The sequence below is a fragment of the Pristis pectinata genome, chromosome 13, assembly GCF_009764475.1.
Source record: "Pristis pectinata isolate sPriPec2 chromosome 13, sPriPec2.1.pri, whole genome shotgun sequence".
Classification (NCBI taxonomy): Eukaryota; Metazoa; Chordata; class Chondrichthyes; order Rhinopristiformes; family Pristidae; genus Pristis; species Pristis pectinata.
Genome location: NC_067417.1, coordinates 727,708 through 752,866, shown reverse-complemented (window position 1 = coordinate 752,866; position 25,159 = coordinate 727,708). Strand labels below are relative to the sequence as shown.

Genomic DNA, 25,159 nt, shown 5'->3' with positions numbered 1-25,159 from the left:
AAGTGTTTCACACAGAGAGCGGTAAGTATAGGAAATGAGCTGCCAGAGGAAGCTGTAGAGGCGAATATAATTACAATGTTTAAAAGACATCTGGATAGGTTCATGAATAGGAAAGGTTTAGAGGGATATGAGCCAAATGCAGGCAAATGGGACTAGCTCAGGGAAGGCACCTTAGCTGCCAAGGATGAGTTTTACTGAAGAACCTGTTTCTGTGTTGTATATCTCTATGATTGAGGCTGCCATTAGGAACCTCTGGTAAACTGCAGTCATCGGGAATTGAGGTTACTGGAGTCATACCTTATACAAAAGAAGTTTACTGTGGATGTTGGAAGTCAATCATCCCAACCCTAGGTCATTCCTGCAGGAGTTCCTCAGGGAGTGTCTTTAGCTCAACTATTCTCATCTGCTTCATCAGTAATCTTCCTTCCATCACAAGGTCAGAAATGCAGATGTTTGCTGATGGTTACGCAACATTCAATTCCAGTTGCAACTCCTCAAAATGAAACTGTCCTTGCCTAGATACAGTATGACCAAAGAACATTCAGCGGTGATAAGGGGCAAGAAAAAATTGTCACATGCAAAATTGTCCAGGCAAAGCCCACCTCCAACAAGAGAAAATCTAATTACCTATGCTTGACTCAAAACAGAAAATGCTGGAAACACTCAGCACATCAGGTGGCATCTGTGGATAAAGAAACAGAGTTAACGTTTCAGGTTTGAGATACTTTCCACAAATGCTGCCTGACTTGCTGAGTGTTTACAGCACCTTCTGTTTTTATTTCAATTGTAGTTTTTCTGATTTTCACCTATGCTTGACATTCAACTGCATTAACATTGCAGGCTCAGCTACCAACATCTAGGAGTCACCATTGACCAGATACTTAACTGGACCAGCCCGACAAATAAAAGTTGCTCCAAGCAAGCCATAGGCTAGGTATCTTGTGGTGAGGAACACACCTGATCCCCCAAAGACATTCCACTATCTAAAAGGCAAAAATTAGTAGAACAATGGGATAGTCTCCACCTGTCTTGATGAAGAGCCAACAACACTCAAGAAGTTTAACACCAACCTGGTCAAAGCAGCCTGCTTGAGTGATAGCCCATCCATCATTGTAAATATATTTTTCTCCCATCACTACCACACCATGGCTGCATTATGTATCATCAACAAAATACATTGCTGTTACTCACCAAGATACTCAACAGCACCTTCCAAACCCAAGATGTCCACTGCAAAGGGAGGTGGGGGAGAAACAGGTGCATAGGTAGACCATTCCCTGCAGGTTCTCCAAATCATATTTCATCCCATCTGCGAAATTATATCCTAGGCTCCTTCAGCATTGTTGATCTAAATCCTGTAATTCCTTACCTATAGTGCTGTGGGAGCATTTCCAAGGAGTGTCATGTTGCAAGGCACCAACTTATGACTACCTTCTCAAGGTTAATTAGGGATGGGCAGTAAGTATTAGCCTCAGCAACAGCACCCTCATCCCATAAATGAATATTAAAGAAGTCAAAGAGCATTTGAGGCAGTGATCATAATTCAGTTATATTTAAGCAAAATTATGGAAAAGTACAAAGATTAATCAAGAGTAAAGTTCAAAACTGAGACTGTATTTTGATGAAAATAAAAAAAACTGCAGATGCTAAAGACCTGAGATAAATACAGAAAATATTATAAAAACTCAGCAGGTCAGGAGCATTTATGGATAGTGAAACTGTTAACATTTTAGACCCAAGAACCTTCATCAGAACTGACAAAGAAAAAAGAATTTACTTTTTAGAAGCAGAGAAGAGGAGGGGTGAATAAAACAAAGAGAATATCACCGACAGGGTGAGACCGAGTGACTAAATACGGCAGTTAGAAGCCCAATTCTTTGTCTGTGTTATAAGTAGCTAATAGCAAGGCTGTGGGACATGCCCAGCAGGTCAGACTGTACTTGTGGTATAGCGCAATGGCGATGGAAGAAAAGATAAAAGCTGAGGCAAAGTGATAACAGGCAGTAATGGCCAGGTCTGATACAGATAGAAAGAAAGAGCAAGTTATCTAACGTTGGAAAATTCAATATTGTATCCTGAAGGTCCAGAGAGATAACGAGGAGCTGCTCCTCAAACTTGTGTTGGGCCTTGTTATAATAATGCAGGAGGTCACAGACAGAAAGGGAGTGGGATGTGAATTAAGTGGCAGACAACCAGAAGCCCAGGTCACTCCTGTGGACTGAACACAGGTGTCTAAAAAGCAATCACCCAACCTGTCTTTTGCTTCTCAAATGTAGAGGTGACCACATTGTGAACACCAGATTGGATGGATTCCAAATGAATCACTGCTTTATCTTGAAAGACTGGGTCCCTGTATGGCGGAGAGGGAAGAGGTGAAAAGACAGGCATTGCACCTTCTGCTATTGCATGGGAAAGTACCATCTCTTACAGTCGGATGATGCCCCTCTCCGCCACTTCTACTACTTGCTAATTCTGGCCAAGCAAGACAGTAAAAAACTCTCACTGCCCATTGTGACAAAGGAAAGCAGAATATACCAATCTCCATTGCCAGATGACCGACTCCACCATATTCCTGAATAACTTAGTAGCAAGGAAGAAAGGTTTTATAGGGAAATATGGGCTTGAGCAGATTGGAAAAACTTAAACATTAAGTGATCATGTACTCACCCGTCACAATTCACATCCACTGGGACTGCCAGAGTAGCATGGCCCCAAACTGCTAGTGCGATCCCTGTAGGGACGGCCTGGTGTCAGGCAGTCCTCCCCCTTGTGTCATGTGGCTGGCATGAGCAGGAAGTATGAGCTATTTATAGGAGTTTGTGTTTGCAGCTGTGGGTATATACACAGCTAGTCTGTGGACATCTGCAATCTCACCACCAAAGACTGTGAGTGAAGTTTTAACCTCCCAACACCTGCAATGCTTGGCAGAAGCAATAACTACTGACAATTCCCTTTGCCTTATAGCTACAGCAACATATAAAACACTGGTATTTCTTTACTAATCTACTGGTCAATACAAACGTCACTCTCAATCAAAATCACTTTCAATAGACAATAAACTTATCCCATCAAATGAAGACACCCCCTTAAATGATACACAAACATTACATACTAACTGCTTTTATATACTGTATGTCTTTTCCAGGAAGGTTGCTCGATTCCTATCGTTAAGATGACCAAAGACATTGTATTACTCTTGGCATAGGACTGGAATCACACAAAGACCCAGATCAGGTAACACCAGCATGCATTGATTTACTGGCTTGAATTTATGACCTGTCGTTTGCTATATCAATAAGACGACATTTGACACAGAGTGTGGATGGCTACTTTGTGACAATGTATGAATTATCACAATGAATAGCTGAATTATGACAATGACATTACCAAAGGTGGCCAGACAACCAATCCATCATAACTGCTCAAGTGCTCCCTCCACATTAGAACACAGAATAGTACAGCACAGGAACAGGCCCTTTGGCCCATGAGGGATGTGCTGGCCATGATGCCAAAACAAACTAATTCCATCTGCTTGTACATGGTCGATATCCCTCCATTCCTTACCTGTTCATGTGCCTGTCTAAATGCCTCTTAAATGTTACTATAGTGTCTGCTTCCACTCTCACCCCTGACAGTGCATTCAAGGCATGTACCACTCTCTGCTTAAAAAGCTTGCCCTGCACATCTCCCTTAAACTTGTCCCTTTCATCTTAAAGCTATGCCCTCTACTATTTGACATTTCAATCCTGGGAAAGTGACCCTGGACTATCTACTCTATCTAAGCCTTAGCCACCGACGTCTCTGAGAAAACAGTCAAGTCTATCCAACCTCTCCTTATAGCTAACACTCTCTAATCCAGGCAGCATCCTGGAGAACCTCCTCTGCACCATCTCCAAAGCCTCCACATGCTTCCAGTAATAGGCTGAGCAGAACTCAACACAATGCTCCAAATACAGCCTAACCTAAGTTTTACACAGCTGCAACATGACTTCTTGACTCTCATTCTCAATGCCCCAACCAATGAAGGGAAGCGTGCTATACGCCTTCTTTATCACTCTATCTATTTGTGTTGCCACTTTCAGAGAGCTGTGGACTTGGACCCTAAGATCCCTTGGTATATCAATGCTCTTAAGTGTCCTGCCATTTACTGTGCATGATCCCCTTACATTGGACCTGCTCAAGTGCAACACCTCACACTGCCCTGGATTAAACTCCATCTGCCATTTCACCACCCATATCTGCAAATTATCTATATCCTGCTGTATCCTTTGACAACTATCTTCACAATCCAACTACACCAATTTTAGTGTTGGCTGAAAACTAACTAATCAGCCCATCTACATTTTTGTCCAAGTCACATATACACAGATATCATAAACAGCAGAGGTCCCAGCATTGATCCCTGTGGAACACTGGTCATTGACATCAAGTCAGAATAATAACACCCTTCCACCACTACCCTCTGTCTTCCATGGGCAAGCCAATTTTGAATCCAATCTACCAAGTAACTGTGGATCCCATGCGTCTTAATCTTCTGGATCAGCCTACCATGAGGGACCTTGTCAAATGCATTACTAAAATCCCCTTCTGATTCAGAGGAGAGTGTGATTTACACTGAACCAAAGTCTTTGTGATGGAAAATACGAGAACAGAAATACTGCTCAGGGTAGCCGTGAGTGTTGACCTGAGTCAATGGCCAGAGAAGAGAAAAGAATCAAGTCCATACAGAAGGGAGATTGCAACAATGACTGAAGATGTTGGCTTCATTCTCTCCTATTTTTGATCAAAGGAGATAATTATGAAAGACTGAATCTTGCACAGGTTGTCTAACAGCAGAGATAATAGAAGGATCGCCTGAGGCTAATTGTGGAGAGTATACACCTGTCTACGTCAATGGTGCTGAGGTCGAGAGGGTTGACAGCTTCAAGTTCCTGGGAGTGAACATCACCAACAACCTGTCCTGGACAAACCACGTGGATGCCATGGCCAAGAAAGCTCACCAGTGCCTCTACTTCCTTAGGAGGCTAAAGAAATTTGGTTTGTCCCCTTTGACTCTCACCAACTTTTACTGATGCACCATAGAAAGCATCCTATCAGGATGTATCACGGCTTGGTATGGCAACTGCTCTGCCCAAGACCGCAAGAAGCTGCAGAGAGTTGTGGACACAGCCCAGCGCATTCCAGACACCAGTCTCCCCTCCTTGGACTCTGTCTTTACCTCTGGTTGTCTTGGTGTAGCAGCCAGCATAATCAAAGTCCCCATCCACTGGGGACATTCTCTCTTCTCCTCTTCCATCGGGTAGAAGATACAGGAGCCTGAGGGCACGTACCACCAGACTTAAGGACAGCTTCCCTTATACAATGAGATGGACTATGACCTATGACCTCACGACCTCACGATCTACCTTGTTGTGACCTTGCACCTTATTGCACTGCACTTTCTCTGTAGCTGTGACACTTTACTTTGTACTGTTATTGTTTTTACCTGTACTACATCAATGCACTCTGTACTAACTTAATGTAACTGCACTGTGTAATGAATTGACCTGTAAGATCGGTTTGTAAGACAAGTTTTTCACTGTACCTCGGTACAAGTGACAATAATAAACCAATACCAATGCCAATATAATACATACAGAATCTGTCACAAAATCTCCTGGCCAAATCAACAGGGGCAACATTGAAATGAGGAAAAGTGCAGGCCACAAAAAAAAACCCTTGGAGGAACTTAAATTGTGAAGGATAAGGAAGGCCAATGATGGAAAATATATGGGTAAGACAAGATTTAAGCAAAGATGCCAATAGGAGTCCAAAGGGTGCTGATGATGCCCATATATTTAGTAACTGGTATCTCAAAAGTTGTCGTGAAATGAAACAATCACATTTTAATTAAGTTGATATTGCCTAGCAACTAGTTACAGTTTCTCGTTTTCACCTCCTGAAATCCCCTGGTATGTTGTAAACTGATAAAAGCCACACCATGAGATACAGAAGTGACAGAAAGCAGTGGCTTCTGCTTTTATCAGGGAGTGCAGCTGTGTCCGCACTTGGGACATCTGCAAGGCAGGAAGTGCTTTGCTACTCTTATTGTGGTTTAAAACCTCAGTGCTCATCAATAAATGGAGAGACGTTTTAGTCTTGCCTCATTTTTATGCAACAGTGCAGCATTCCCTCAGTCCAGTATTCCCTCAGTACAGTATTGAAAGTGAGCTTGGATTCTGTGCTCAAGTCTCTCGAGTGGATTTGAGCAAAATTTTCAGATTCAGAGGGGACAGCATTATTCACTGAACTTTAGGAAGAAGAAGGTATGAGTGCAAAAATGCAGTTCAAGGTCAAAAAGGGATTGACCTAACACAGTGTCCAGGGGAGGGGAATGAAATCTGTCCATGGGGAATAGAGATTACAACAACGAATGATATTCAGTTTCCTCAAAGTTTAACCAAAACAGTCCAATTTCCAAGAGTTGGGAATTTCCTCATTGTTTGTTCCACTTTTGAGATAACTTTGCACCCATTTCAGAACTTTCCTTGATTCTCATATATGCTAATGTATGTTGTGGCACAACATACCTAGAAGACACTGAGTATCAGAATTTGGTACTTGCCCTGAAATCTTTGAATTTTTCACAATAATGCCTGACCTTAGTTGAATGGAAGAAATAAACAGAAGAAGCAATAACATCAAGATCTGGTTTCACTGCCTTTAGATAGTGGAAGGAAGAGGAAGAATCATAATGACTTCTAGTTTTGACATATTGAAAAAGGATGAATAAAAGGACCTCCATTAACTGTGTGGCAAAACAAGATACAGTTGATTTGCGTTGGTAAGATCTGACCTTGAAGAAAGGTGAAATGTTGAAAGGAACAATAATCATAGCAGCATCCATAAAACACAGGTAGGTCTGTGGTGACAAAAGTGGGTTGAACCCGGATGGAGAGGAACCATTCATCTCAAGCTCAGTCTTGCACTTTGTTATTTGTTTGGGAGAGGTAGGAAGGGATGAGTGAAAGGCCCTCCTAGTGAAGTACACAATCTTACTGTTTCGCACTATTCTTTTGTTTTTACTGATTATAATCTTTAATGATATTTCACAAGTCATCATTATCTTTGTGCTCTCCTCTTAATTGCAGTATAACCTTGTGTGCCATATTAATTATCTTAAATTAACTAAAGTCACCAGAAGCATATATCCCCAGAAGTACACTGTTCTCTTGTCATAGAAAATAGGACAGCACAGCACAGGAACATGCCCTTCAGCCCACAATATCTGTGCCAACCATGATGCCAATTTAAACTACATATCTACCTGCGCAAGGTCTATAACCCTCCATTCCCTACCTGTTCCTGTGACTATCTAAATGCCTCTTGGATGTTGCAATCATACCTGCTTCTACCACCTCACTGGCACCTTCCACTGCCCATGTAAAAAATTTGTCTCATAAATTTCCTTTAAACTTTCTCCCTCTCACCTCAAAGCCATGGCCTCTGGTATTTGACATTTCCACCCTGGACAAAAGACTCTGACTACCTACCCATCTATGCCTCTCGTAGCTTTATAAACTTCGATCAAGTCGCCCCTTAGCCTCTAATGCTCCAGAGAAACCAGCCCAAGTTTGTCCAACCTTATAGCTAATACTCTCTAACGTCCTGGTGAAGCTCTTCTGCATACTTTCCAAAGCCTTCACGTCCTTCCAGTAATGGGGCGACCAGAACTGAATACAATACCCCAAATGTAGCCAAAGTTTTATATAACTTTTAGACAGCTCCTCAGATTTTATACTCAAGACCCCGACCAATGAAGGCAACCACGGGGTACGCCTCATCTACCACCCTATCTACCTTTGATGCTATTTTCAGGGAGCTATGGACGTGCACCCTATGATCCCTCTGTACATTAAAGGTCCCTCTGTATGTCAAGATCAAACAGTAATCTTTAGATCAATTTCTAATGTCCAAACTCCATCTATAATACAATCAAAATTTCCAGCATAAAGTGGTCCTCATGTGTGACTCACTGTGATCTCCACCTTACATTTATGCCTTCTATTGGTTCACTTGTAACCTTCCCAACATCAGGACTATAGTTCTAGTTACATAAAGTTCCCATAATTCTATGCTTTTATCCCTGGTGTCATTCCAGTAAATCCCTTTATCACTGTGTGAGCAAAGATGGGAAGCCCAGTACTGCACACAGCTATATTCCCACCTACACACCCTCCACTTCATTGAGAATTTAAGGCATTTTCTGCTCTGCTCTACATGATTTGCATTTCCAAGACCTCCTAAAGTCTCCCTGCCTCTATCCTTTCCTCCTCATGGTTTGCCTTGCTCTCCGACCCTTGACTGTTGTTTGTATAGTACACAAGTGTACACATACACACAGGCAAGACATATAGTGAAAATCAAACATATCCAATCTGAGTAACATTTATTTAGTCAGATTTTAACTACAATTTATGCAAGCGTGTACTTTAAAAACTATGGACCCAAGAAGTTAATTAGACACCAACTCATAGACAACATAGAACAGTACAGCACAGGAACAGGCCCTTTGGCCTACGATGTCTGTGCCGAGTGTGATGCCATATGAAATTAATCCCATCTGCCTGCACATGATCCATATTCCTCCATTTCCTTCATGTTCATGTGCCTGTCTAAATGTCTCTTAAACACGACTATCACGCCTGCACCCATCACCACCCCTGGCAGTGCGTTCCAGGCACCTAACATTCTCTGTGTAAGAAATCTTACCATGCACATTTCCCTTAAGCATTCCAACTCTCACCTTAAATTTATTCCTTCTAGTATTTGACATTTCAACCCTGGGAAAGAGAGTCTGACTGTCTACCCTATCTAAGCCTTTCATAATTTTACACACCTATCAGGTCTCCCTTCAACCTCCATTGCTCCAGAGAAAACAACCAAAGTCTGTCCAACCTCTCCTTATTGTTAATACAGGCAGCATCCCGGTGAACTTCATCTGCACCCTCTCCAAAGCTTCCACATGCTTCCCGTAATGGGGTGACCAGAACTCAACACAACACTCCAAATGCAGCCTAACCAAAGTTTTATACAGCTGTAGCATCCTGACTCTTATAACTCAATGCCCCAACCAATGAAGGGAAGCATGCCATACGCCTTCTTTACCACCCTATTTGTGTTGCCACTTTCAGAGAGCTGTGGACTTGGACCCCAAGATCACTTGGTACATCAATGTTCTTAAGTGTCCTACCATTTACTGTGTACGTTCCCCTTACATTGGACCTGCCAAAGTGCCACACCTCACACTTGTCTGGATTAAACTCCATCTGCTATTTCTCCACCCATATCTGCAAATGGTCTATATCCTGCTGTATCCTAATGACAACCTTCTTCACTGTCCACAACTTCACCAATTTTAGTGTTGTCTGCAAACTTACTAATCAGCCCATCTACATTTTTGTCAAAGTCATACATATATATTATATCATAAACAACAGAGGTTCCAGCACTGATCCCTGTGGAACACTGGTCACTGACATCAACTCAGAATGACACTCCTCAACCACTACCCTCTGTCGTCTACGGGCAAGCCAATTTTGAATCCAATCTACCAAGTCACTGTGGATCCGATGTATCTTGATCATCTGGATTAGCCAACCATGAGGGGCTTTGTCAAATGCCTTACTAAAATCCATGTAGAAATGATCCAGTGCCCTACTCTCATCAATCATCTTCGTCACCTCCTCAAAAAATCTCAGTCAAGTTTATAAGACACCACCTGCTCTGCACAAAGTCATGCTGACTATCCCTAATAAGGCTATGCTGTTGCAAATGTGAGTAAGTCCTGTCCCTAAGAATCCTCTCCAATAGCTTCCCCACCACTGATGTGAGGCTCACCAGTCTATAATTTCCTGGATCATTCTTATAGCCTTTCATAAACAAAGGAACAACACTGTGCAGTCCTCTGGGGCCTCACCTATGACTAGAAAGCATACAAAAATCTTTGTCAAGACCCCAACAATCTCCTCTCTTGCCTCTCTCAATAACCTGGGATAGATCCCATCAAGCCCAAGGGATTTATCCACCTTAATGTTCTTCAATAGTCCTAACACCTTCTTGACCCTAACATGCCATAGATTATTGGCATACCCCACACTGATCTCACTATCCTCCATGTCCTCTTCTTGTAAAGTACTTGTTTACTTCACCCACATCCTCTGGCTCCAGGCATAAAATCCCTCCTTTATCCTTGAGTGGTCCTACTCTCTCCCAAGCTACCCTCTTGTTTTATGTCTTTGGATTTTCTTTCGTCCTATCTTCCAAGGACATTTCATGGTCCTCTTAGCCTTCCTAATACCCTGCTTGTGTTCCTGCTTCCTTTCTATTCTTTAAGGGCCATCTCTGATTTCAGATTCCTAAACTTTACATGACTAAATTTACAACATATCCCATCATCCAAAGTTCCCGAACCTTGCCATCCTTGTCTTTCCCCCTTAATGGGCCATGCTAGTTCTGAATTCTGATCAGCTGATCTTTAAACAACTTGCACATGACAGATGTGAATTTGCCCAATAACAGCTGCTCCCAATCTACTCTCCCTAGCTCCTGCCTAATAATATTGTAATTTGCCTTCTCCCAATTAATTACTCCCCCCCCCCCAAAGTCCAGCCTTATCCTTATTCATAACTATCTTAAAACTTATGGAGTTATGATCACTGTGCCCCAATTGCTCTCCCAGGCTCATTTTCCAAAACAAGGTTAAGTATGGCCTCTCCTCTTGTTGGACTATCAACATACTGTTCTAAGAAACTTTCTTGGATGCACCTAACAAATTCTGCCCTGTTTAAGCCCCTTGCACTAAGGAGGTCCCAGTCAATATTGGGGAAGTTAAAGTTACCCACTATGACAATGCTGTTACTTCTACATCTCTGCATAATCTGTCTACATATCATATCTGTTCTCTTTTTCACAGGCTATTGGGAGTCCTATAGTATAAACCCATCAGAATGATTGCACCTTTCTTATATTTGAGATCTACACATATTGCCTGAGTTGATGATACAATAGACAACAGACAATAGGAGCAGAAGTAGACCATTTGGCCCTTCGAGTCTGCACCGCCATTTTGAGATCATGGCTGATCCTCAACAATCAATATCCTGTTCCTGCCTTGTCCCCATATCCCTTGATTCCCCTATCTATAAGAAACCTATCTAGCTCCTTCTTGAAAGTGCCCAGAGAATTGGCCTCCACTGCCGTCTGAGGCAGTGCATTCCACAGAACCTCTAGTATGTCCTCTCTGAGTGGAGCTGTGGCATCCTCCCAGATTAGTAATGCAATATAGGCTTGCCATTGAGATTGAGGCTTATGGAATAAAAGGGGCCATAGCAACATGAATAGAAAACCATAGTAGTGAACTGTTGCTCTTCAGACTGGAGGGAAGAAAACAGTGGACTTCTCCAGGAGTCAGAACAATGATCATTGTTTTCCTTAATATATATCAATAACCTGAATGTAAGGTTACAATTTTCAAACTTGCAGATGACAAAACTTGAAAGCATAGTAAAGTGTGAGGAAGATAGTAATAGATTTCAAGAGGATATAGTTAGACTGATGGAATGGGCAGACACATAGCAGATGAAATTTAATACAGAATATTGTGAGGTGTTGCATTTCAATAGGAAATCAGAAAAAGGCAATATAAACTAGAGGGCACGATTTTAAGAAGGGTACAGGTTGAAAGTGTTTTTAAGCAGTTAATAAAGGCATAGAACACAAGAGCAAGGAAATCATGATTGAGCAAAAAATAAGCTGCTGCAGAAACTCAGCGGGTCAGGCAGCACCTGTAAAGGGAAATGGACAGTCAACGTTTCGGGTTGAGCCCCTTCACCTGGACTGAAAGAGTAGAGGGGAGATAGCCAGTATAAAGGGGGAAGGGGGAGGGGGAGGAGTGGGGCAAGAGATAGGTGGATCCAGGTGAGGAGGGATTTATTGGCCAATGCAGTCAGGTGGGGAGAGACGGGTGTGTGTGAGAGGGCCTGGGTAGATCAGAAGGAGAAAGAAAGGGACAGAGGGGGAGTGGGTTACCTGAAATCATGACTGACCTTTAGAAAGTACTGGTTTGAACTTGAGTAATGTATCCAACATTGGGCATCATACTTTCAGAAAGGTGAGAAAGCCTTCAAGAGCCTGAAGAAAAGATTTATGAGAAAGATTTCAGAGATGACGGACCTTCTTACCTGGATAACCAGAGAAGTTGGGTTTTTTCTCCTTGGAAGAGCAGGTTGAGAAGGTATCCAATAGAAATATTTAAAATCATGTAGAATCCAGACAAGGTAGATAGAGACAAATTGTTCCCATTGGTGTATGGGTCAAGAACCAGAGGACATTGAATGAAGAATGTAGAAAACTTTTGACCTAGGAAAAACAATTTTTTTAAAAATACAGTCAGTGGTTAGGGTGTGGAATGCATTCCTGGGACCATAGTAGAGACAAATTCAGTCATGTAATTCAAAAGAGTGCTGGATAAGTAGGTAAACATATAAAATTGACAGGAATATTGGGAATAGGTCAAGGGAGTAGAACCAGTTAGATTGCTCTTAAATGGAGCTAGTACAGATTCAATGGACCAAATAATCTCTATCAGCCCACATGAAGGGTCTCAACCCAAGAGTCAACTGTCCATTTTCCTCTACAGATCCTTCCTGACCTGCTGAGTTCCCCTAGCAGTTTGTTTTTTGCTCCGGATTCCAGTATATGCAGTCTCATTCGAATATCTGCAGTCTCATGTCTCTGTGTAACCTTTATCTGTGTTATAATTGTTTTGCAAATCGCTGTGTCAATATTATTCCAACTACATCACTGATACTGCAGTGTATAACAGTTAAACCTCAGCACAATTGTTACAAGGCACCCGACACATTACATGGATTAATAGGTGGCATTGTGTGCTTCATTTATTGTATTTCAGTGTACAATCTCATATTATTGCATTGAACCCAAATCGTTGACTGTTTTTTCCCTCCACAGATGCTGCCTGACCTGCTGAGTTCCTTAAGCATTTTGTGTGTGTTGCTCCATACATATTGAGGTAGAATTTGCCATTAAAATATTAGTTAATCTATTGGCACCAGCAATTTATGAGTGAGGAGCAGATATGCAGCAACTAGAAGTTGTTACTGAGTTGTGTCGATCTGCTATTAGAACCACACAGCACAGCACAAAACAGGCCCTTCGGCCCACCATATTAGCTTTAACACAAATGCATATTGCCTTGACTCATTACTTGCTTGTATCAAAATTCACTGTATCACACAAGAAATATGAACGAACTCCTTTGCAGATGTTCAGAGCAGGTAACCCCTGTAATTGCCAGTCATTTCAACTCCCCCTCCCACTCCATCACTGATATGTCAGTCCTCAGCCTCCTCCGCTGCCAGGAGAAGCAAACTGAAGGAACAGCACCTCATTTTCCGTCTTGGGACCTTACAGCCTAATGGCATGAACATCGAATTCTCCCACTTTAAGTAAACCAACCCCTCCCATGCCTCTTCTTTTCTTTTTTTTCCCTTTCCTAGCCTATCTCTCTTCTTTCTCCTCGCATATTTTTTCCTCTCCTCCCCTCCCCCCATACCTTTGACTCATCCCCTGGTGGATCTGCTCTCCCCTCCTCCCCTGCATCTGCCTATCACTATCTCTTACCTGCATCTACCTATCACCACCTTGTGCCCACCCCACCTCCCCTCTTTGTCCACCTATCACTGCTATGTTTCTCCCCCCCTATATATTGGGCTTCCCCCTTTCCTATCTGCAGTCCTGCAGAAGGGTGCTGACCCGAAACGTTGACCGTCTGTTCTTCTCCACTGAAGGTGCCTGGCCTGCTGAGTTCCTCCAGCATCTTGTTGTTTTTTCATCTCGATTCCAGCATCTGCAGTCCTTGTTTCTCTGACCACTGTAGTGCAAGTACCCTTTTAACATCACAACAGTTCATTTTTATCACCACCCTCCCAGAGATTGAAATTCAATGGTATTTCACTTCTTTAATTTTTCCAGAAAGATTTTAAAACTGCAAAATTTTCAATTCCACTTTTTTGCTTGTCATTTGTCTTCCTCCAACTCCAACCTTCCTTTTACTCTTTACTTCCTAATTTGCCACTGAATTCCTCCCCATTAACTGTCTTCTTCACTCCTCCTGCCGTTTGGTGCCCAATTCTTAAATCTCATTGGTTAAGAAGGTATGGGATTGGGTGACCTATTTTCTACGCTGGAACATCATCAGCTTGGATTTAAAGAACCTTGAGAGCAAATATGTTTTGAGCAGGTGGGGGAAACGCTGAATATTGATTTCCTACAACAAGATCCGGTTCATTATGGTTGGTACTGTATATGGAATGAGCTCCCAGATGAAGCTAGAGAGGTGGGTACAATTACAATGTTTAAAAAGCATTTGGTCAGGTACATGGATAGAAAAGTCCTAGAGGGATATGGGCCAAATGCAGGTAAATGGAACTACCTCAGATAGACACCTTGGTCGGCATAGATGAGTTGGGACAAAAGGCCGGTTTCCATTCTGTATAACTTTATTAGAACAAAGTCTTTTCCCTAGGACTGGGGAGTCCAAACTAGAGAGCATAGTTTAAAGAGAGAGGGGAAAGAGTAAAAAGGATCCGAGGGGCAACTTTTTCACATAGAGGGTCAGGACTATATGGAATGAGCTGCCAAAGCTCATGGATGCAGGTATAATTATGACATTTAAAAGGCATTTGGACAGGTACATGGATAGGAAAGGTTTAGAGGGATATGGGCCAAACATGGGCAAATGGGACTGGCTCAGTTAGGGCGAGTTGGGCCAAAGGGCCTGTTTCCATGCTGTATGATAACTATGACTTTTTAATGTAGCATTGCACACATGACACAATTTCACTGCATTGTATATTTACATTCATTTCACAATATTCACAGTATTCTACTGGATTTCACAAAAGCACCTGTTTAAGGTGCTATGAAATAAGTGGGTTAAAAGTAAATTTCTCATTCAGGAACACTCAACAGTAAATAAAGTTCCTTGGTAAATCCTCCCAAATAACACATGGCCTCAGGGCTGAGCCCCCAACGGTCTGGTACACCTGATACCCAAGTATATGTTTGCTCAATTTAATACATATTGAAGCAAAAATAACAACTGAAGCTTCAAAAAGGCAGGCTTTATTTCAGATGCTAAGAGATCAGAACATTCACTCAGATATATGCTATGAAAGGGTTGTGCTTTTTATGAGTGCCTGACAGCAGTCGTGTATGCCAGCCACCATTGACAGTGAGCTAGGAATTTACACACACTGCCCAAGCATCAGTCACTGAAGGTCAGTCACCTAGGCAATGCCAAAGAGAAGAGGCCCAACTATAGTTATTGGCTATCGTGCATTTTGGTCCTGTCTTCAGAAAGGAGGACAACTAGCCTCCCAGAAATCTTGGAGAACATAGGGTCTACTGAAAGGGAGGAACTAAATGAAATCAGTGTTAGCAGGGAAGTGGTGTTATGGAAATTGAAGGGATTAAAATATTGAAAAATCCCAGGTCCACCACTGATATCAGGCTCACCAACCTGTAGTTCCCCTCTTGCTGCCCTTCTTAAATAATGGTGCAACATTAGCCACTCTCCAGTCTTCCAGAGCTTCACCCATGGCCAAAGATGATGCAAATATCTCTGCAAGTCCCTCTGCAATTTCTTCCCTAGCTTCCACAAGGTCTGAGCATGCACTTAGTCAGGCCCTGGGGATGTGTCCACCTTAATATGCTCTAGGACCACAACTGTAGAGGGAAATGGGCAGTTAATGTTGCAGTTAATAGCAGGAGCTCCAGGCAGCCAGCGTGGTCAGAGTGCAGATGCTTGGCAAAGCAGTTCGCCCAGTCTGCCCTTGGACTTACCAATGGGAAAGGAGGCCACATCAAGAGCATCAAGGTTGGAGCAAGTGCATGTGAATCTCTGCCTCACCTGGAAAGGCTGTTTAAGTCCCTGGATAATGGTGAGGGAGGAGGTGTTGAGGCAGGTGTTACACCTGCAACAGCTGCAGGGGGAAGTGCCTGGGGGGGGGGGGGGGGTGGAGGGCGGAACCAGGAGGTCACAGAGAGAGTGATCTCTGCAGAAAGCAGAAAGGGGTGGGAAGGGGAAGATGTGACTGGCAGTAGGATCACGTTGTAGCTGGCAGAAGTGTTGAAGTATGATGTGCTGAATGCATAGGCTGGTGGAATGAAAGGTAAGGACAAAGGAACTCTATCCCTGTTCTGTCCAGGGGAAGGCAGGGTGAAAGCAATGGACGAGATATGGTTGAGGGCTCCATCAACCACAGTGGGGGGGTGGGGGGGGCACATTTCCTGAAAAAGAAGAACCTCTCAGATGTCCTGGAGTGGAAGGCCTCATCTCGAGAACAGATGTGGTGGAGACAGAGAAACTGAGAAAGGAATGGTATCCTCAGAAGAGACAGGGTAGGAGGAGGTGTAGTCTAGGTAGCTGTGGGAGTCGGTGGGTTTGTTGTAAATGGCAGTGGATAGTCTGTTTTCTGAGATGGAGGCAGAGATCGAGAAAGGGGAGAGGGGTGTCTGAAATGGTCCAAGTGAATCTGAGGGCAGGGTTGAAGTTAGTAGCGAAGCTGATGAAGTTGACAAGTTCCGCACAGGTGCAGGAGGCAGAACCAATGCAGTTGTCGATATAGTGGAGAAAGAGTTGGGTAGTGGCACCAGAGTAAGTTGGAACAAAGACTGCTCCACATAGCCAATGAAAAGGTCGGCATAGCTGGAGCCCATGTGGATGGCCATGGCTACACCTTTGATTTGTAGAAAGTGGGAGGAATTGAAAGAGGTGTTCAGGGTAAACACTACCGTATGGAGTGAGTACATCGCTCAGAATGTTCCCCATTCCTCAAAGCTCTATTCTTCTTCTTTGGACGTGGACAGCAAGATCTGGGAGCATATATCATTGTGGGGTGCATCATAGCCAAACATGACCATGTCCCTAGCTGATGCCCCACACAGATCACGGATTGTGATCAGGGCAAATCCAAACTGACAGTCTATTCTTGGCCAGCAGCATTTAAGTCCATTATCACTTTCATCCTCTCCCTCCCACCACTCTTTTTCTACTCACTGGGGGTGGTAACAATTAAAAGCTGATACCCAGGAAACCTCCTAATTAATACCTCCTTTACCCAGAGTTTTAGTGATGTCCCAGCACCTCTGTAACTCTATGTTTATCACATAACACAGGAAACAACAGAATGTACAAACGGGTAGAGAACACTGTCGACTCACCAATAAGTATGTTGCTGCAGAGTCTTTCAGTTGGATTATTCCTGGCCCCTTTATAAACCAACATGCGATTCACATGCCTTGCTGAGCTGCGCTGAAGCACCAGCAGTCTTTCCAGCAAAAAAGTGGATCTACAACTTGATTTGAAGTAAATTTCACTCCTTACAATGAACTAGCTGTGTAACTCATTTTAACAGGCTTCTCCTTAGCAGCTTGTGCCTGGAGCTGGCTGAGTTTCTGACCATGTCAATTACTGGGGGAGGCAGTGAGTGTGCTGTGGGTGGAGATGCACTTTCTGCCACAGGGGAAATGGCAGGCCTGCACTGAATGATAAAGCTCTGAGACACAGTAGCAGTTTCCCAGTCAGGAACCAGCTGTGACCAAACCCATCATCTCTTCCCCTCCTGCAATTCCGGCATCAGTTTCCCACAACTTCCCTCTCAATGGAAACTAGGCCTGGGGTCCCTGCCGAATACCATGTGCAAAGGTGCAACGAAAACAGACAGCTCCAACCTCCTACCACCAAAAAGCCCGTCCATTAAATAAAGTAGGAACACAGATTCAAAACCATTAAACATTGGTTTGATTTGCCTCTTAAATCTCTCATGAGAAGGAACAAGAAAAGCAGATTTCAATCACAGGGCAGGAAAGAGCAGGGCACTTCTCTTTTCAATGCACACAAAAGGAAGAAGTACATAGAGGATCGACTTTCAGAAGATCCAATCTGTTGTTCAATTTGGTTCCAAAGTGATCCACTGTGCTAATTTCAAGATCTGCTTGCTACTAAGTAATTCAGGATCCCTAGCTGCCCATATCCTATCACCCTCCTCCTGTCAATGCCACCCCCATCCCCAATTACCCTCACCCCTTGCTCATACTTGCCCTGAAACCACCAATATTTCACTTAAAAATTCTTATCTTTATTTACAAATTCTACAATAGCCCAACTGCCCTCTATCCTTGCAACCTCCACCAATTCTACAAGCCACCAAGATCTGTGCTCCTCCAAGTCTAGCATTTTGCACATCTCCAGTTTTCACCTCACACTACACCTGTGCCATTGATTGGCCTGCCTTCAACTGCCGAGGCACAGTCATTGGAAGTCTCTCCCTAAATATCTTCACTGCTCTCTTCCCTTAAAGATGCTGATTGAAGTCTCTCTGACCAAGCTTTGATCAGTAATCCTAATATCTCATGTACTTGGTGTTAAATTTTGACTGAAAATACAGAAATAGAAGCTGGTCATGGGCCTTTTCATCTGCCATTCATCAACAAGTCAGCTGATGTTCTACAACAAAACCATTTTTCTCTCCTGTCTCCATGAAAAAACTTGACGAACCTTACAGCCCTCTGGGTAGAGATACCTGCTGAATGAAGAAATCTGCATTTGGTTTTTCCATTGTTGGGGACAACAGATTGGAGAAACCAAATGCAGGTTGTGGAGCGCCATCATTCAATCTGCCAAAGGTACCCTGAGCTTCCAGTTGCCTAGAATTTGTATTCTCCATCCTTCTCCCAGACTGATCTACTGTGTGGCCTCCTTTACTGTTACAACGAGACCCAATGCAAACCTGAACAACGACTCATCTTCTATCCAGACAAGTTCTTCTATTTCTATTTGACTAGCAAGTGGCTAATGTTGTTCCTCTATTTAAGAAAGAAACAAGGGAAAATCCAGGGAACTATAGACCACTGAGTCTCACATCAGTTGTCGGGAAATTGCTGTAGAAAATTCTTAGAGATAGGATATATGAGCATCTGAAATCCAATGGCTTAATTATAGAAAGCCAGCATGGCTTTGTGCGGGGCAAGTCATGTCTTACCAACCTGTTTGAGTTTTTTGTCAAGGTGACAAGAGAGATTGATGAAGGTAGAGCTGTGGATGTCATCTATATGGACTTCAGTAAGGCATTTTACAAGGTCCCACAAAATCGGTTAATCAAGAAAGTTCGGATGCATGGGGTCAGTGGAGAATTGGCTGTGGGGATCCAGAACTGGCCTACCCATTGAAGACGGATGGTGGTGGTTGAAGGGACTTATTCCGGCTGCAGGCCTGTGAGTAGTGGTGTTCCGCAGGGATCTGTGCTGGGACCTCTGCTGCTTGTGATGTATATAAATGACCTGGATGAATATGTTGATGGATGGGTTAGTAATTTTGCAGACGATACCAAGATTGGTGGAGTTGTGAATAGTCTAGAAGACTGATGATAGATACAGCGTGATACAGATTAGCTGCAGATGTGGGCAGAGAAATGGCAGATGGAGTTTAACCCAGATAAATGTGAGGTGCTGCACCTTGGTAGGACGAATGTCAAGATGCAGTACAGTCTTAAGGGCAAGACCGTTAACAGCGTTGAAGAGCAGAGAGACCTTGGGGTGCAATCCATGACTCATTGAAAGTGGCTACACAGGTAGTCAGGGTGGTTAAGGCAGCTTATGGAATGCTTGCATTTATTAATTGAGGTATTGACTATAGGAGTCAAGAAGTTATGATACTTCTCTACAGAACTCTGGTTAGGCCACAATGAGAGTATTGCATGCAATTCTGGTCACCCCACTGTAGGAAGGATGTCGAGGCTTCAGAGAGGGTGCAGAGGAGCTTTACCAGGATGCTGCATGGATTATCAGGAGAGGCTGGACAAACTTGGGCTCTTCTCTCTGGAGTGCTGGAGACCGAGGGGTGATCTGTTGGAAGTGTATAAAATTATGAGGGGCATAGATAGGGTGGACAAGCAATATCTTTTTCCCATTATTGAGCAATCCAATACCAGATGGCATGCATTTAAGGTGAGAGGGGGTAAGTTCAGAACAGACGTGAGGGGTACACTTTTTACTGAGAGAGTGGAGGATGCCTGGAATGCGTTGCCTGATAGGGTGGTGGAGGCAAATTCATTGGGGGCTTTTAAGAGGGGCTTGGATGGGCACGTGAATGAGAGGAAAATAGAGGGATATGGGCATTCTGTAGGTAGGAGGGATTAGCTATGTCGGCACAACATTGTGGGCCAAAGGGCCTGTTCTGTGCTGTACTGTTCTATGTTCTACGAAAGGGAGGGTCACTTTAGTATATTATAGACTATTATTATACTGTAGCTCTATTATAGACCCCCCCCCCCCCAATTATCAGAGGAAACATGAGCAGCAGGTGTGTACAGAAATTACTCAGTTGCAGGAAAAAATAGGATTGTATTGGCTGGAGATTTTAATTTCCCTGTTACTGACTGGACCACCCAGAGTGCTAAGGGCCTGGACAGGGTGGAATTTGTGAAATGTGTCCAGGAAAGTTTCCTGAGAATATATAGAGGGCCCTATCGGGAGGGTGCAATACTGGACCTCCTCTTAGGGAATGAGGTAGGGCAAGTAATGGAAGTGGCAGTCAGTGAGCACTTTGGCTCTAGTGACCATAATTCTATTTGCTGATGGTGATGGAAAAGGATAGGACAGGTCCATAGGTTCGGGTCCTAAACTGGAGCAGGACTAATTTTGGGGGAATTAGGCAGGATCTAGTAGAGGTCAATTGGGTGAGTCTGTGGAAAGGAATGAATGGTAAGTGGGAAGCTTTTAAGAGTTTTATATCAAGAGTCTACAGCCTACCTAAGCCCATATCCCTCTCAGCCCCACCCCTCCCTGTACCTATCCAAGTGCTTCTTAAATGATACTGTTGTACCTGCCTCAACCACTTCCTCTGGCAGCTCGTTCCATATATTCACCACCCTCTGTTACCCCACAGGTCCGTTTTACATTGGGTTTAGGAGGTCGCGGACGCATGAATCCCTTGATGACTTTAAAAAGATTAAAAATACTCTTAAGAGGGAAATCAGGAGGGCAAAGAGAGGGTATGAGATGAATCTGGCATGTAAGGTTAAGAAAAATCCCAAAAGGTTCTGTAGCTATATTAGCTATATATTGTGGGCATGTTATGTTGGCGCTGGAAGAGTGGCGACACTTGCAAGCTGCCCCCAGCACATTCTCAGTAACGCAAAAAGACACATTTCACTGTGTGTTTTGATGTACATATGCTAATAAATAAATATCTTATCTTAAATATCTTATCTTATATATCTTATCTTATTAAAGTAAAAGGATGGCTAGGGAGAGAGTAGGTCTCCTTAAAGATCAACAGAGAGCCGCCTACGTTTCGAGCTGCAGGATATGGGTGGGATTTTTAACGAATATTTCTCCTCAGTGTTTACTGAGGAGAAAATCATGGTTGCTTAAGAGATAAGGAACAAAAGCGGAGATGTTTTGGAGGATATTCATATTACCAGGGAGGAGGTATTTGAAGCCTAAGGGGAATAAATCCCCAGGGCCCGACTGAGTGCATCCTCGGATTTTGTAGGAGGCTAGAGAAGAAATTGTAGAGGCCCTTGCGGAGATATTTGCTTCATCATTAGCCACTGGTGAAGTTCCCGAAGATTGGAAGGTAGCTAATGTTGTTCTGTTGTTTAAGAAGGGTAGCAAGGACAAGCCAGGGAACTACAGGCCGGTCAGCCTGACGGCAGTGGTGGGGAAGTTACTGGAGGGAATTCTGAGGGACAGGATCTACCAGCACTTGGATAGACAGAGTCTGATCGGGGGAGTCAGCATGGCTTTGTTCGTGGAAAGACGCGCTTGATGAACCTTTTAAGAGTTTTTTGAAGAGATAACCAAAAAGATAGATGAGGGTTGGGCAGCAGAGGTTGTCTATTTAGACTTTAGCAAGGCCTTCGACAAGGTCCCACATGGTAGGCCGGTCTCGAAGGTTAAGTCCCATGGAATCCAGGGAGAGCTGATTAGGTGGATTCAAAATTGGCTCAGGAATAGGAAGCAGAGGGTGGTTGTTGAAGGTTGTTTCTCAGAATGGAGGCCGGTGAATAGAGGTGTGCCGCAAGGGTCAGTGTTGGGGCCCTTGTTATTCCTTATTTATATAAATAATTTGGATGCAAATGCACGAGGCTTGATCAGTAAGTTTGTGGATGACTCAAAATTAGGAGGTGTTGTTGACAGTGGAGAAGGCTATCATAGATTACAGGGGGATCTTGATAGTTAATGAAGTGGGCCGAGGACTGCCAAATGGATTTCATAGAACACAGAACAAAGAACATTACAGCACAGTACAGGCCCTTCGGCCCACAATGTTGTGCCGACATTTTATCCTGCTCTAAGCAGGAAAAATGTGAGGTGATGCATTTTGTAAAGTAAATACAAATAAGTGTGAGGTGATGCATTTTGGAAAGTCAAACCAGTGTAGGATTCATTCTATGAATGGTAGGAGTACAAGTGCATAGTTCATTGAAAGCAGCGTCACAGGTAGACAAGGTGGTGAAAAAGGCACTTAGCATGCTGGCCTTCATCAGTTTGGGCACTGAGTATAAGAGTTGGGACATTATGTTGCAGTTGTATAAGTCGTCGATGAGGCCGCACTTGGAGCACTGTGTACAGTTTTGGTCACCCTGTTTTAGGAAAGATGTGGTTAAACTGGAAAGAGTGCAGAAAAGATTTACGAGGACTAGAGGCCCTGAGTTACAGGGAGAGGTTGGCCAGTCTCTTCCCCAGGGTAGGAGAGTCTAAAACTAGGGGGCATAGATTTAGGGTGAAAGGGGAAAGATTTAAAAGGGACCTGAGGGGCAACATTTTCACACAGAGGGTGGTGAGTATATGAAACGAGCTACCAGAGGAAGTGGTTGAGGCAGGTACAATAGTATCACTTAAGAAGCACTTGGATAGGTACATTTCTATAGCCACCCCTTTTAAAATTCTGGTTTGTAAATAACTAGATCTTTGATTTATCAGCTTTTAGTTTCATCAACATCTCCAGTACTACTTTTTTTCCACTGCTAATTATTTTCCCTCAGACAAGAGTCATAAAGATGGAAAAAGGTGCTTTGGCCCAACTGGTCCACGCCAACCAAGATTCCTATGTAAGCTATTCCCATTTGCCCACATCCCTCTAAAGCTTTCCTATCTATATACAAGTACCTTTTAAATGTACCTGCCTCAACCAATTCCTCTGGCAGCTCCTTCTGTGTATCCACCACCCTCTGAGTGAAAAAGTTGCCCCTCAGGTTCTTATTAAATCTCTCCCCTCTCACCTTAAATCTGCGTCCTCTAGTTATTGATTCCCCAACTCTGGGAAAAAGACTGTGTGCATTCACCCTATCTATGCCCATCACATTTTATACACCTCTATAAGATCACCCCTCATTCTCCTGTGCTACAATAAATAAAATCCCAACCTGCTCAGTCTCTCTCCATTACTCAGTCCCTCAAGTCCCAACAACATCCTCATAAATCTCCTTTGCACTGTTTCCTGCTTAATGCTATCTTTCCTATAACGGGGTGACCAAAACTGAACACAGTATTCCAGATGCGACCTCATCAACATCTTGTATAACTGCAACATAATGCCCCAACTTCTATACTCAATGCCCTGACTGATGAAGGCAAGTGCACCAAAAGCCTTCTTCACCACCCTGTCTATCTGCGATGCCGCTTTCAAGGAACCATGTACTTGTACTCCTAGGTCTCTGTGTTCTACAACATTCCCCAGGGCCCTACTGTTCACTGTGAAAGTCTTACCCTCATTTGCCTTCCCAAAATGCAACAATGCAGGTGGTCTGATTAGTAAGTTTGTTGATGACATGAAAACTGGTGGTGTTCTAAAGATGCAGAGTGTCACAGATCAGCTGGAAAGTTAGGTGGAGCAGTGGCAGATATAATTTAACACAGGTAAGTGTGAAGTAAAACATCTTGGGACATCAAATACTGGTAGGACATATACAGTAAATGGCAGGGACCCTAGGAGTGCTGATGTATAGAGAGGCCTTAGGGTGCAAGTTTATAGTTCTCTGAAAATGGCAACAGAGTTGGATAGAATAGTGAAGAGAGCATTTGGCATACTTGTCTTCGTGGGTTGAAGCGTTGAGTATTAGATTTGGGATACCATGTTGCAGCTGAACAAAACATTGGTTAGGATGTACTTGGAGTTTTGTGTACAGGTGACCCCTGCATTACAATGGGTTGCTTACTTAGAAAATGATCTGTATCACTATTTTACGTAACATGAAGCCATATTACCCAGGGTCAAGATTGAACCTGGGAAGGTGAAGGAAGTTCATTTGCACTTTCTGCAATTTCCAGGGTAAGATTGAACCTGGGAATAAAGTGCTTATGAGGCAGTGGCTCCTCTAGCTACATCACTGTGCCAAAAAATGTTTCAGTGCTATGTGACTAAAGATGAGATCCTGTTTGTCAAGCTTACATTAGAACATAGACTTTGGACTTTGTTGGAACAGTGCCAGAGACAAAAGACTGATGCAAGCATGAGAGTGGGATGAAGAACTAACATAACAGGCAATCCATTGTGGATTGCAATGCTGTTACCAAATCTGCATTTGGTTCCTTCAGTGTAGAGGAGACCACATTGTGAACAGCGAAAACACTAAACTGTAGAAAGTGCAAGTGAATCTCCTTCACCTTCCAAAGGAGATTCACCAGGACGGGAGGGTTGTTTAATCAGAGAGGCGTTGAATATGCAGTGTGGAAGGTAAGGACCAGGAGAACCTTATCGTTGCCATGGGAGAGTGCAGAAATGCAGGAAATAAAACAGAGTCAGTTGAGAGCCTCCTCAACTAAGAGGGATTGGAAATCAAAGGGAAAACATAGACATCTCAGAAGCATTGATGTGAAAGAAGCTGGAGTAGGCCACTCAGTGCCTCATTCATGCTCCATTATTTGATCAGATCATGGCTTATCTTTTAACTAGGCATCACTTCCCATACTAACAACAAATCCATCAATCTCCCTAAAATGCAGAATTCTATGGATTATGAGGATACAGCAGGAAAATGGAGGCCAACAATTAGATCGCCCATGGTGTAATTGAAACTTATGCAGCCAT

General features: G+C 43.3%; 1 protein-coding gene across 6 annotated transcripts in view; it reads right to left on the bottom strand.

Moving 5' to 3' along the window:
• The window catches only part of cbfa2t3 (CBFA2/RUNX1 partner transcriptional co-repressor 3), a 183,630-nt gene that overhangs the window by 108,658 nt on the left and 49,813 nt on the right, over positions 1-25,159 (bottom strand). For 3 of the 6 annotated variants that reach the window (XM_052028616.1, XM_052028617.1, XM_052028621.1), the window contains exon 1: positions 17,287-17,576. The exons of 1 other annotated variant lie outside the window; for it this stretch is intronic. In XM_052028616.1, the coding sequence (XP_051884576.1) occupies positions 17,287-17,350 (64 nt within the window). In that variant the 5' untranslated portion in view covers positions 17,351-17,576. Of the gene's footprint in view, positions 1-2,667; positions 2,699-12,221; positions 12,400-17,286; positions 17,577-25,159 lie in introns of those variants that run through there. 2 more of the 6 variants (XM_052028619.1, XM_052028620.1) reach the window with 2 other exon arrangements.